A 13,832-nucleotide genomic window follows, 5' to 3' on the forward strand; every position below is an offset into this window, starting at 1 on the left:
TACCCTGCCGCGTTCACGAGTTTTTCTTTTCCGATCATTTTTTCGTCTGGTATATTTGGATTAGTGGATTTTTTTTTATACCATTAGAATATAACCAGAACATACGTGCTCCCTACGTGTCAGCAAGTGGGTTGGTGGAGGGTTAGTGCCCCTCTCCGTAAAACAAATAACTCAAAGTCAAATGACCACCCCTTACGGGATTATGGCGTCTGGCAATAGATAGATAGATCCTGTCCTTCTTTTTCTGATATTTGTGTGTCTGGTAATATGTGTGGGCATGCATGTTCCATATCATCTCTTTCAAAATTATTTTCTTTTTTAAAAACTGATTGGAAGCTGTATTTAGTGCTTCACAAATATCTTTCTGTTGTGTATAGATGATCCCCTCATCCGTGATGGACTGTATTTTATCTCTAACTTTGGTTTTGCTTTGGATGTAGCTGTAAAATAGCTTCGGTTGATCAGTACTTTTACTTATCGTCCTCAAACTGTCTTTGAGCCTCCCTCCTTATCTTTGTACAATAATTTCTTGCCTGTTTATAGTTGTTATACGCCCTCTCACTATTGTATCTTTTGTATGTATTCCACAGCAAGTCTCTTTTTTCATTTGATTATTTACATTCTGTATAAAACCATTTCTTTATTTTCATTTCTGTTTCTTTTTGCTGAGGGATATAATTTTGGACTCCTATTTCATAAACATCACAATTTTCAATATATAATATTTACATCTTGTCGTCCTAAGCTTCTTTTCCCAATCTTTCTAGGAAGTACTTCTTCAGGTCATGGTAGTTGCCCTTTTTGTAGTTTAGAGTCTTTTTGTAACTCTCATTACTGGTAACTATGTCATATGCAGTCCTGAAGTTGCAATTTAATACTGCATTGTCACTTTTGCTGAATGGAAGGTGATACAGTATATTGTCAGTATCATTTTCTATCTATCTGTCTATCTATTGCCAAATGCCTTAATCCCATAAGGGCTGGCCACAAACAAATCGCCTCCAGGTCGCCCTGTCCCCTGCCATTTTGCTGCCCTGCTCCCAGCTAACACCCCCCTCCCTTATATACTTCTCCACATCATCCCTCCATCTCATCCTTGGCCTCTCCTTCTCTCTACCCCCCCTCCACCTTACTCACATATATTCTCCTTGTCAGTCTGTCATTCTCCATCCTCTCCATATTGCCTCATTTTCTTACCTAGTAAATATAAGATCTAGTACTGATAGATCATCAAGTCCTCTTTTTCTTATGTTTTCCTTTACGTGCCATGTTAGGAAAAACTCCTGCACAAGATGTAGGAGCTTTTGATCCCAACAGCTTCCATGGTTTCTTGCATCTAGAGTATTCCAATTTATATTTTTATTGAAATCTCCTGTTAATATGATTCTTTCAGATTTCTCTTCCATTCTATTTAATAATGTTCTCAAACTCTGAATTGTACTTTCTGCCAAATGTGTGTGTGTGTGTGTGTGTGTATTTACCTATTTGTAGTATACAGGAATTGAGCAATGCTCGTGTTGTCCTGTCTCCATATCCACATTTATCAAGTCTACCTTTACACACATGAATGTTTTTCTCATGCACCACCTTTTTGTCTAAGTCGTTCCAAATATTTAAGTATTTACCTAATATACTTAAGTGTGATATACACGGAATGTACTATGCTCGTGGGTTTCCGTCGCTGTTTCTCAATAAGTCAAATTTAGCTTTAAACTCGTTTAAGTTTTTAGACTGGACGATCTCTTTGTTCAGGCTATTCCATAAGTCTATACTTCTGTAAGGAAAGCTATATTTCTTGATATCCTTCAAGCAGCTTGACTTTTTCAATTTCATTCCGTGTCCTCTTGTTGCTCTCGTATCCCATACAAACAGATCTTCGTTGTCAGTTTTATCTACTCCCACCATGGTCCTGAACACTGCGATCATGTCTCCCCTCTTTTTTCTCCTTTCCTCTAAGGAAGGCAAATCCAGTTTTTCCAGCCTCTTTCTGTATGACAGGTCTGTCAGACTGGGGACCATCTTGGTTGCTGTTCTTTGTATTCTCTCAATCTTGTTTATATCTTTCTTTTTGTGTGGGGACCACGCTACCGCTGCATATTCTAACCTGGGGCGGATCATTGCCACTATCAATTTTTTCATCATCTCCTCATCCATATAATGAAATTCTACTCTTATGTTAGTCAAGAGTTTATAAGTCTCTCCAACTACTATCTTGTTAATGTGCTTTTCTGGTGACAAACTATCTTGGACCAGCACTCCCAAATCTTTCTCTTCTCTCCTTTTTATGATTAATTCATTACCCAACAAATAATTTAGTGATGGCCTCCAGGTACTTTTACCCATTTCCAATATTTTACATTTCTTTACATTAAATTTCATTTCCCATGTCTGGCTCCAATTGTGTATCCTATCCAAATCCTCCTGCAGTATTTTACAATCCTCCTCAACCTCTACCTTCCTTAAGATCTTTACATCATCAGCAAACAGACTTGCATAACTGTTCACTCCATCTACCATATCATTTACGTAAATCAGGAACATTCCTGGCGCCAACACCGAGCCTTGAGGGACTCCACTTGTTACTTCCCTCCATCCAGACATCCTGTCCTTTATTACTCTCCTCATTTGTCTGTCTCTCAAAAAGTCTCTCATCCATTCCAGAAGTTTCCCCTTCAGTCCTCCTATATATTCTAGTTTCCACATTAGTCTCTTATGAGGTACCTTGTCAAAGGCCTTCTCTAAGTCTAAGTACACACAGTCCACCCAACCATCTCTTTCCTGTACCACGTCAATCGCTCTTGAGTAAAAGCTCAACAAGTTAGAAACACATGACCTTCCACTTCTGAATACAAACTGACATTCAGCCAAAATATTCATCTCTTCCAGATATTTTATCCATCTGTCTTTCAGGATTCTCTCACACAATTTTGCGACCATGCTGGTTAGAGACACTGGTCTATAATTCAGGGGTTCTTCCCTGTTTCCTCCCTTGTAAATTGGTACCACATTTGCCCTCTTCCATTCTTGTGGCACTTTCCCCTCTTCCAGTGAGCATACGATTAAACTGTGAATTTTATCCGCCAGTTGTTCTCTGCATTCCTTCAGTACCCAATTAGAAATTCCATCGGGTCCTGGGGCTTTCCTTACATCTTGAGTTTCCGGTAATTTATACACTTCCTTTACCTCCACTTTTATATCTTTCATCACCGGAACATTTCTAATCACTCCCTCCCCTTCCACAAGCTCCTTTTCTTTAGTGAAAACTGACTGAAAACATTTGTTCATTATTTCTGCTTGCATTGCCGCATCCTTAAAGACCTCTCCTTCTACTTTCAGTTTGGTGATTCCTTCCTTTTGTTTCAGTTTGCCATTAACAAATCTATAAAACAGTTTGGGTTCATCCTTGCATTTGTCTATTATACCTTTTTCAAAATTCCTTTCTTCTTCTCTCTGTATTCTTGTGTATTCATTTCTTGTTCTTTTATATTCTTCCTTTGTTCTGTTGTTACCTCTCTTTCTCCAATTGTTCCACGTCTTATCTCTTTCTTTTTTTTGCTATCATACACCTTCTGTTAAACCACTCCTTTTTCCTGTTTTCTTTCCCTCTTACTCTTGGTACAAATTTTTCCACTTCCAAATTATAGAGGTCTAGAAAGATATCCCACTTCCTCTGTATCTCTCTTGTTTCTCTGAATTTTCTCCAATCCGCATTTTCGGAAAATTGTCTCAATCCTGTAAAATTTGCTTTCCCAAAGTTGTATCTTCCCTGTCTATGAAGCTCGTCTCTTGGCTCGACGTTCCCTATTAACATCTGGAACTCAGTGACCTCATGATCACTTTTTCCTAAAGGACAGAGATATTTCAATGATTCTATTACATTAGGTTCTTTGGTGAACAGTAAATCTAACCTTGCTGGTGTGTCCTCACCTCGAAACCGTGTCTCTTCTTTGACCCATTGCGTCATCACATTATTCATTATTATATTTAATAACATAGTGCCCCATAAATCCTCGCCGCCTCCCGAGTACCATTCTTCCCAGTTCACCTCTTTACAGTTAAAGTCACCCACTAAAAGTATATTATTGCTTTTCTCAATTATTTTTTGCAAATAGCTAGCCATATCTGACAACATCTCATGGTATTCGTCATCCTTCCATGCTCTCGTCTTTGGGGGAACTTACACAACTGCCATATCTCTCTTAACATTCTCTCCAGTTTCTAATTTCATATATATCACTTCATCCCTGCCTTCTCCCATTTCCACAGTATCTACATTTATGTTGTTCTTCACTGCTATCACCACTCCTCCTCCCTTTTTTTCTTTCCTGTCTTTTCTCCACAGTTTGTATTTACCATCTCCCAAATGAACATCAATATCTTCTCTTAATTTGGTCTCTACAAAGCACATGACATCAGGTTCATGTTCTCTCAAGAAATCGTTAATTTCGATCCTCGTCGATATGAAACCATCAGCAATAATATATATCACCTTCAAATTATTTTTGACGTTTTTTAATACCCTCTTCTCTCCTACTCTCTATTCGTACCACTTCCTCAACTTCTGATCTTTCACAGCCATCCCCCTTAGTTTCCTTCACTTCTGTTTCCTTAAATACCACTTCCTTACTTTCATATCCAATACTCTCCAAAAAAAAAGTATTACATTCTTCCTCTGTCCTCTTATCATTTTTTTTCCTTTACTTCTTCCTTTAATGATTTTAAAACTTCTCTTTCTTCTTCATTCAGATCTTTTCTTATTATAATATTTTCCATCCCCGCCTCTTTGCTTAATTTCCAGGTCACTTTAAGTATCTCATTTATTACACTTTCTGATGTAAACTTGAATCTCATTGGTCTTGTTTCCCCTTTCTTATAAGGCCCTATCCTCCTTACTTCCTCAATTTCTTTTACCCACTTGTCTCCTTCGTGGTCAATCTTGCCTAATATTCCTCTCACCAGGTTCCTGTCTCTCTCGAGTCTTACGAACCTAACCTTTTCTTCCTCTTCCCTGTTTCCAAATATTACTACACATCTGTTCCTTTCTACAGTTTCTCTCACTATTTTCTCTTTTTTCTTCAGTATTTTCACTACATTTTCTTCCATTTTTTTCTTGTTCATTTCCCTTTCTTCCTGGATGATCTCTCTTAAGCTGACCACTTCTTTCTGTTCTTCTTCTACGTGTGCCCACTTTGCCTTATGCTCTTCTAATACATTACTCACCTTCTCCGTTTTATTAGTACTCTCTTCTAGTTTCCTCCTCATTTCAACATTTTCCCGCTTCAAATTTCTAATCTCTTCATTCGCTGTTTCATTGGATTGGATCAGACTCTGTATGGTAGTATCCGTATTTTCAGACACATCCTTTATCACTAGATTCTCTACTTTCTTTTCAAGTTCAATAATCCTCATAATTAATGTTTTAACCAGGTCCATGACATTGGTATTTGTATCAAATCCTTGAAATTCGAGTCCCTCATTGTTTACATTTTCGGCCATGTTTGATGTTGATTAAGTACTAAAACAGCTGTTACCGAAAAAAACTACAAACATTCATGTATACTCTAGCCAATAAATCTTTACATTTTTGGTAGTCTATTAACTTTCATTATTTTAAATTTAAGACAAGACCTTAGGAGACAGGACAGACAAAATTCCTGAAACTGCTTAAGGTTAGCAGCGATGGCTGGGACGTCTGCTCTCTCCGGCTGTTCGTGTGAGTGTGTGTGTGTGTGTGTGTGTGTGTGTGTGTGTATTTACCTAATTGTATTTACCTACTTGTGATATACAGGAAATGAGCTATGCTCTTGGGGTCCCATCTCTTTTTCTCATTAAGTCAGATTTTGCTTTGAACTCGTTTACATTTTTAGACTGGATGATCTCTTTGTCCAGGCTGTTCCACAGGTCTGTGCATCTATATGGAAAGCTGTATTTTTTGATATCCTTCAAACAACTTGGGTTTTTCAGTTTCATTCCATGCCCTCTTGTTACTCTCCCATCCCATACAAACAGATCATTTTTATCAATTTTATCTAGTCTCATCATGGCCCTGAACACTGCAATCATGTTGCCTCTTTCTCTCCTTTCTTTTAGTGTTGGCAGGTCCAGCTTTTCCAGCCTCTTTCCGTAAGACAGATCTGCCAAGCTGGGGACCATCTTGGTTGCTGTTCTTTGTATTCTCTCGATCTTATTTATGTCTTTCTTCTTGTGTGGGGACCACACTACTGCCACATATTCCAGCCTGGGGCGGATCGTGGCCACTATCAATTTTTTCATCATTTCCTCATCCATGTAATGGAATGCCACTGGTATGTTAGTCAAGAGATTGTACGTCTTTGTAACTATCTTGTTAATGTGTTTTTCCAGTGACAAACTATCCTGGACCAGCACTCCCAAATCTTTCTCTTCTCTCACTTTCTTGATTGGTTCATTACCCATCATATAATTCGGTGATGGCTTCTTGATACTCTTACCCATTTCCAATATCTTACATTTTTTTGCATTAAATTTCATTTCCCACATCTGGCTCCAACCTTGGATCCTGTTCAGGTCTTCCTGCAGCATTTTACAGTCTTCCTCGACTTCTATTCTCCTCAAGATCTTTGCATCATCAGCAAACAGACTTGCGTAACTGTTCACTCCATCTACCATATCATTTACGTAAATCAGGAACATTACTGGCGCTAACACCGAGCCCTGTGGGACTCCACTTGTTACTTCCCTCCATCCGAACATCCTGTCCTTTATTGCTGTCCTCATTTGTCTGTCTCTCAAGAAGTCACGCATCCACTCCAGGACGTTTCCCTTCAGTCCTCCTATGTGTTCCAATTTGCACATTAGTCGCTTGTGGGGTACCTTATCAAAGGCTTTCTCCAGATCTAGATACACACAATCCACCCAGCTGTCTCTCCTGTAACATGTCAATCACTCTTGAGTAAAAGCTCAACAAGTGGGAAACACATGACCTTCCACTTCTGAATTCAAACTGGCTCCCAGCCAATATGTTCGTCTCCGCCAGATATTCTATCCATCTGTCTTTCAGGGTTCTCTCGCACAATTTTGCAGCTACGCTGGTCAGGGACACTGGTCTATAATTCAGGGGTTCTTCCTTGTTTCCTCCCTTATAAATTGGTACCACATTGCCCCTCTTCCATTCCTGAGGCACTTTCCCTTCTTCCAGAGAACACACAGTTAAATCGTGAATCTTATCTGCCAGTTGTTCTCTGCATTCTTTCAGTACCCAGGTAGAGATTCCATCCGGTCCTAGGGCTTTCCTTACATCTTGAGTTTCCAGTACTTTATACACTTCCTGCACTTCCATTTTTATGTCTTTTATCACTACATTTCTAGTCACATCCTCCCCATCCACAAAGTCCCTATCTTTAGTGAAAGCCGATTGGAAACATTTATTATTTCAGCTTGCATTGCCGCGTCTTTATAGACCTGTCCTTCTACTTTCAGTTGGGTGATTCCTTCCTATTGGTTCAATTTGCCATTAACAAATGTATAAAACAATTTGGGTTCTTCCTTACATTTGTCAGTTATACCTTTTTCAAAGTTTCTTCCTCTTTGCATATTCTTGTATATATGTGTGTGTGTGTTTGTGTGTGTGTATGTGTGTATGTATTTACCTAATTTTATTTACCTAATTGTATTTACCTAATTGTGATATACAGAAAATGAGCTATGCTTGTGGGGTCCTGTCTCTGTTTCTCAGTAAGTCAGATTTTGCTTTAAACTCATTTAAGTTTTTAGACTGGACGATCTCTTTGTTCAGGGTATTCCACAGGTCTATGCATCTGTGAGGAAAACTATATTTCTTGATATCCTTCAAGCAGCTTGGCTTCTTCGGTTTCATTCTGTGTCCTGTTGTTACTCTTGTATCCCATACAAACAGATCTCTGTCAGTTTTATCTATTCTACACCCATCATGACCCTGAACACTGCAATCATTTTGTCCCTCTCTTTCCTTTCCTCTAAGGAAGGCAAATCTAGCTTTCCAGCCTCTCTCTGTACGACAAATCTACCAGACTGGCGACCATCTTGGTTGCTGTTCTTTGTATTCTTTCAATTTTGTTTATATCTTTCTTTTTGTGTGGGAACCACACTACTGCTGCATATTCTAACCTGGGGCAGATCATGGCCACTATCACTTTTTTCATCAGCTCCTCATCCATGTAATGAAATGCTACTCTTATTTAGTCAAGAGTTTATACGTCTCTCTAACTGTCTTGTTAATGTGTTAATCAGGTGACAAATTATCCTGGACCAGCACTCCCAAATCTTTCTCTTCTCTTGCTTTTGTGATTGGTTCATTACCCATCATATAATTCAATGATGGCCTCTTGGTACTTTTACCCATTTCCAATATTTTACATTTTTTGCGTTGAGTTTCATTTCCCACATCCTGCTTCAATCATGTACCCTATCCAGATCCTCCTGCTGCATTTTACAGTCTTCTTCAGCTTCTACTTTCCTCAAGATCTTTGCATCATCAGCAGACAGACTTGCTTAACCATTCATTCAATCTACCAAATCATTTCCATAAATCAGCAACATTACTGGCGCAAACACTGAGCCCTGTGGGACTCTACTTGTTACTTCCCTCCATCTAGACATCCTGTCCTTTATTACTGTCCTCATTTGTCTGTCTCTCAAAAAGTATGTCATCCACTCCAGGAAGTTTCCCTTCAGTCCTCCTATATGCTCCAATTTTCACAATAGTCGCTTATGGGATACCTTGTCGAAGGCCTTCTCGAAATCTAAATACAGTACACACAATCCACCCAACCATCTCTTTCCTGTAGCACATCAGTCGCTCTTGAGTGTGTGTGTGTACTTCAATCACTCTTGAGTGTGTGTGTGTGTGTGTGTGTGTGTGTGTGTGTGTGTGTGTGTGTGTGTTGCTATGCTAATCAGTGTTTCCCACGTTTCCATTCTTTTACCGAACAAAATTTGTTAAATTAACATAACATTCTGCCAGTTATTGTACAGAGTCCGTAACTTCTTCGCTGATGAGTAGTTAGCTATAATTTATAAGAGTCATGTGCGCTCTCAGCTTGAATATTGCTCACCCTTGTGGAATGGTTGTGGAGAGGTTGCATTAAGACAACTAGACAAAATTCAGAACAAAGCTGTTAGAATCATTAACAACCCTGTCATTACATATAAACTACCTCCCCTGCAAGTAAGAAGGAATGTTGCCTCCCTTGCATTATTTTACAGATATTTTTTTGGCAAATGCTCAGATGAAGTTGCGTCCATGGTGCCACCTCTCCATGCCTTCCCTCGTGCTACACTGGCATCTGGTAGCGCTCATGGCTGGAATGTCACTCAGCCATAATTTGCAGAACTTCTGCCTGTCAGAATTCTTTCATTCCCCACACTGCATCTCTCTGGAACTCGCATCCCCAGAGTTGTTTCCCTCCAAATTTCAACCCACAACTGTTCAACTCTAACTGTTACAGATATTTTATGAACAGAGGACACCAGTAATCTGGTGTATGGATTATTTTTTTTTACTCATTTGTTTTTCCTTCCTCTGTTCTTTTATTTATAAGAAAAAAAAAAAGTTCAAGGTGGTCATAAAAACCGAAATTCATTAAAAGAGGGTTTTGTATATTGAGTGTTTACTGTATATTCAGTATATATATATATAGAGAGAGAGAGAGAGAGAGAGAGAGAGAGAGAGAGAGAGAGAGAGATAGACAGACATAGATATATACAGTATGTATATACATATATATATATAGATAGACAGACAGATATATACAGTATATATATATATATATATATATATATATATATATATATATATATTTATATATATATATATATATATATATATATATATATATATATATATATATATACTGTATATTATTTTTAATGATGGGGAGGGGGAGGTAATGACACTTACTGTATTCCTTGTACTAGAGTACAGGTACATATTACATTTGCTTTTACAGCATGTAGCAGTACTGGAGAACATGCTGCAGGACTGGTTGCTGGGAGACCACCTACTACTGGTGGGTAATCAGGGTGTTGGCAAGAATAAGCTGGCTGACCGATTCTTGTACCTCCTTTCTCGACCACGCGAGTACATTCAGCTACATAGGTCAGTTCATAGGCTTCTCAAAGTGCTTTATAGAAGAGAGGTGAGAGAGACTTCATGTAGAGATAAAAAGTTAGTATAACAAAGGAAAGTAGCTACTGATATACAGTAGCAGACAACCTGATGGTCTTGCAATACTCTGCTTTGAATGGCAGTCATCTGTAGTACTGAATTCCATTAAATTGTTAGAAGTGAATAACAGGGTTGGAAATGAATATGTTAAATAAAACTGTTGATTTTTACACTTGTACAGTAAAAGATTTCTTTATCATCATTAACCTTCTGAACATATTTTCCACAAATACAGTATTTAGAATCAGTAGGTCAAAGAGAAGGTGGAGAGGTATGGTGGATGAGTGTATGAGGAAGAGAGGTATGGAAGTTGGTGAGGCTTGGGGACTGACAGGAGATTGAGCTGGCTGGATGAATGTTGTGTGAAGAAGTGCATGATCAGGGATTTGGAGCCCCTTTTTAACATGACAGCATTCAGATTGACTTTGTCGGATATGTTTATTTGAAGCTACAGAATGTGGTGAAAGTTATTTGACATATCAGGTAGAGCCAGGATTCTGGAAGCTTGAATGATGAGTGAGTGTAAGTTTGGCCTGGTGGATTGGGCAGACTTGGGCTATCTGAACATTGCTACTCCTCACCCTGTCCTAGGGTGGGAAAGGAGGTCCGGATGATGCCTGTGATACTCAGAGGTAGGAAAAGGACAGTATAAAACTAGAGAAATGTATCATCAGAATGTCCAGTGAAATGGACCATTCATCTAATCACTTGTTATTAAAATCTTCAAGATCCTTGTCTCAGCCCCACAGGCATAAGTCTTACACATAGATATCACATCATCTTTGGGGTAGCAGTATTAGTATTATAGTAGTATTTGTAGTTGTGCCAACAGCCATACCACATTGAGTACACCGCTTCCCATTCGATCAGCGAAGTTAAGCAACGTTAGGTCTGGTTAGTACTTGGATGGGTGACCGCCTGGGAACACCAGATGCTGTTGGCATCCCTATGTGTCAAGTGGGGTTGGTGGAGGATTAGTGCCCCTCCCTGTAAAACAATTAACTCTAAGCCCTTGTCCACCCCGTCTGGGATACATGGCATCTGGCAATGAATGAATGAATGAAAATTTTTAGTTGTAGTCCCATGTTTATCCGCCTATAAACCCAGTGGATTGCTGACAAAGTTATCCTCCTCCTGCAGTCCACTATCCTCCTTTTGGGGGATGGGGAGAGAGTTGAGGAGGCAGTGGAGGCACTTGGTTATACATGTATTTGTGCCATCTCTTGAGGGCATTGCTCTCCAGGACCCATCATTTGGACAGAATTGTTTTGCAACATTTGGTATGTGCATCTCTGTACATACTTTATTAACCATTTCTTTCTTTCCTCACCCTTTTTACATCAACATCCATACCTCATTTTCTAATATATTCACTTAACCATATCAAGGCATATTCTTCTTGGCCATCTTCACCACCTCACACCTTCATATTCTCTTATATACTGTATTCACATATATCTACCATTTTAAATACCCAAGTCTTATCCATTCACAGTGACTATGCTGTTTAAGGACACATAACTTTTAATTATTAGACATTCTTACTTTGCTCGTTCATATGATAGAACTGAGGTAGCCTTTTATGGTTGTATCTATGTTAATGCCATTAGTGTTTTTTTCTTTTTCTTTCTTTTTCCTGATCAAAGCATCTGGTGGTAACAAAGAAAAAAAATTGAAATAACATTATGGTAGTGAAGATGTTAACTGAGACAGTATCTAACCCATTAACTACAGAGTCTCTTTGTAGGTGAATAGTCTGTCATATCATCTAGCAGTACCAAGAATAATCTAAAAAGTCATAATGCAGAAGAGGTTACCAGTAACTCCATTAGTTTGTATTTTCATTGTTCTGGTTATGGCCATTAGCCAGAGTGACCTGTGAAAGATGTCAGTGTACTAAGGGAGTAATAGGAAAAGCTTTTATAAAGCATTTCATCAATAGATGTTTCTCTTATTTGAGAAAAAAAAGAAGGAAGAAAAATTAAAGAAAAAAAGTCTTCAGACAATAATATAAATTATTGAGAAAGACAGAATAGGGAGTGTAAAGTCACCCGTAGGCAGAAGGACAAGGAAGGAATGAAGGAAAGAAAGAGAGAAGAAGATGGAAGGAAAGAAGGATGGAGGAGTGGAAAGGGTGTCTGCCCATTCCTTTCCTCCATCCTTCTTTCCTTCCATCCTCTTCTGTCTTTCTTTCCTTTATTCTTTCCTCGTCCTTCTGCCTACGGGTGACTTTACACTCCCTCTTCTGTCTTTCTTTCCTTCATTCTTTCCTCTTCTTCCTGTGGGTGACTCTACACTGAGTGACAAGCCAAATGGTTTCCTGTACACCAGGAAACCATTTACTGTGCTGGGTGGTAACCATATAACCAGATTTTGGTGCCTGGTGGGTTAGTGGGTATTACGACACTCCAGTCAGATTGAGCTGGTGAAGGTTTATATCCAAGGGATGGTTGGGGTTTATTGCTTACATAATGCCACTCAGGGATGAGTGAGGCTGGTCACTCTCATCTTAAATGTCAGGACCAACTTGCCTAGCCCCGGGCTTCTACGTTCCTTGTGGGGCAACGTAGGTTTGGATGATGGATGGATGGATGGTATTCATTCATTCATTCATTCATTCATCATCTCAGAGTCCCCGGGGGGGGGGACCATAAATGCCCCCATCTTCCGCCCCTCTCCTGGTGATGACTCGAGCTGCCTGAAACCACTGTCTGACTTACTTCTTCATTTCTGCAACATTCGTGGCCTTTCCTCCAACTTTCGCTCTGTTGAGCACCACCTTTCCTCCTCTAAACCTCACCTTCTTTTCCTAACTGAGATTCAGCTGTCTGAGGCAACTGATAGCAAACACTTTTTTGTATCATCCTACTTTCTCTATACTCATTTCAAAGCCAAAGGTGGCTGTTGTGTATATGTACACAAAGACTTATCTTCCTCTTGTGTTCCTGAACTCAATTCTTCTGAATTCTGTACACTCTGGCTTCGGCTTTCCTGTCATTCTCTGACTAAATATATTTGTGCTGTTTACGTATCTCCTAATTCTACTGACTATCAAAAATTCTTTGACTATCTTACTTCTACGATGGAACACATTCTATCCATTTCTCCTTTCTCTGGAACCTCCATTCTAGGAGATTTCAATGTTCACCACCACCTTTGGCACTCCTCTTCTTTCACTGATCCACCTGGTGAACAAGCCTACACCTTTTCTATCCTTAATGACCTAGAGCAGCTTGTACAGCACCCTACCTGTAACCCTGACCACCTTGGAGAGAGCTCCAACATAGTTGACCTCTTCCTTATAACTAATCCTTATGCTTACACTGTTAATCTTTTCTCTCCGTTGGGCTCCTCCAATCACGACCTTATCAATTTAACCTGTCCTGTTGTTCCAGTATGGCCTGTGGACCCTCCAAAGAAATGTTGTCAGTGGCACTTTGGAGCTGCAGATTGGGAGGCCCTCAGGCAGTACTTCTTTGATTTTCCCTGGAATGATTGTTGCTTCCAAGGCCGGGAGCCATCTGAGTGTGCCTTGCGCATCATGGAGGTTATTCTCTTGGGCATGGAAGCATACATTCCTTTCTCATATCCTTTGACTAATGCAAGAAAGCCTTGGTTTAATCACACTTGTTCTAATGCTGTCCACAAC

At 39.4% G+C, this 13,832-nt stretch overlaps 1 protein-coding gene and 1 non-coding gene across 2 annotated transcripts in view; both read left to right on the forward strand.

Annotated features, from left to right (window-relative positions):
• Positions 1-13,832, forward strand: part of c12.2 (von Willebrand factor A domain-containing protein c12.2) — a 464,393-nt gene that overhangs the window by 402,790 nt on the left and 47,771 nt on the right. Inside the window, exon 15 of the mRNA XM_080280343.1 lies at positions 9,966-10,114. Within this exon, the coding sequence (XP_080136469.1) occupies positions 9,966-10,114 (149 nt within the window). The remainder of the gene's footprint in view (positions 1-9,965; positions 10,115-13,832) is intronic.
• On the forward strand, positions 11,008-11,126 carry LOC145410275 (5S ribosomal RNA). Its single transcript, XR_013899240.1, has one exon. It is a non-coding gene; the product is annotated as a 5S ribosomal RNA (ribosomal RNA).

The sequence above is a fragment of the Coenobita brevimanus genome, chromosome 84, assembly GCF_032717465.1.
Source record: "Coenobita brevimanus isolate Jiangsu-jjx chromosome 84, ASM3271746v2, whole genome shotgun sequence".
In the NCBI taxonomy this organism is placed as follows: Eukaryota; Metazoa; Arthropoda; class Malacostraca; order Decapoda; family Coenobitidae; genus Coenobita; species Coenobita brevimanus.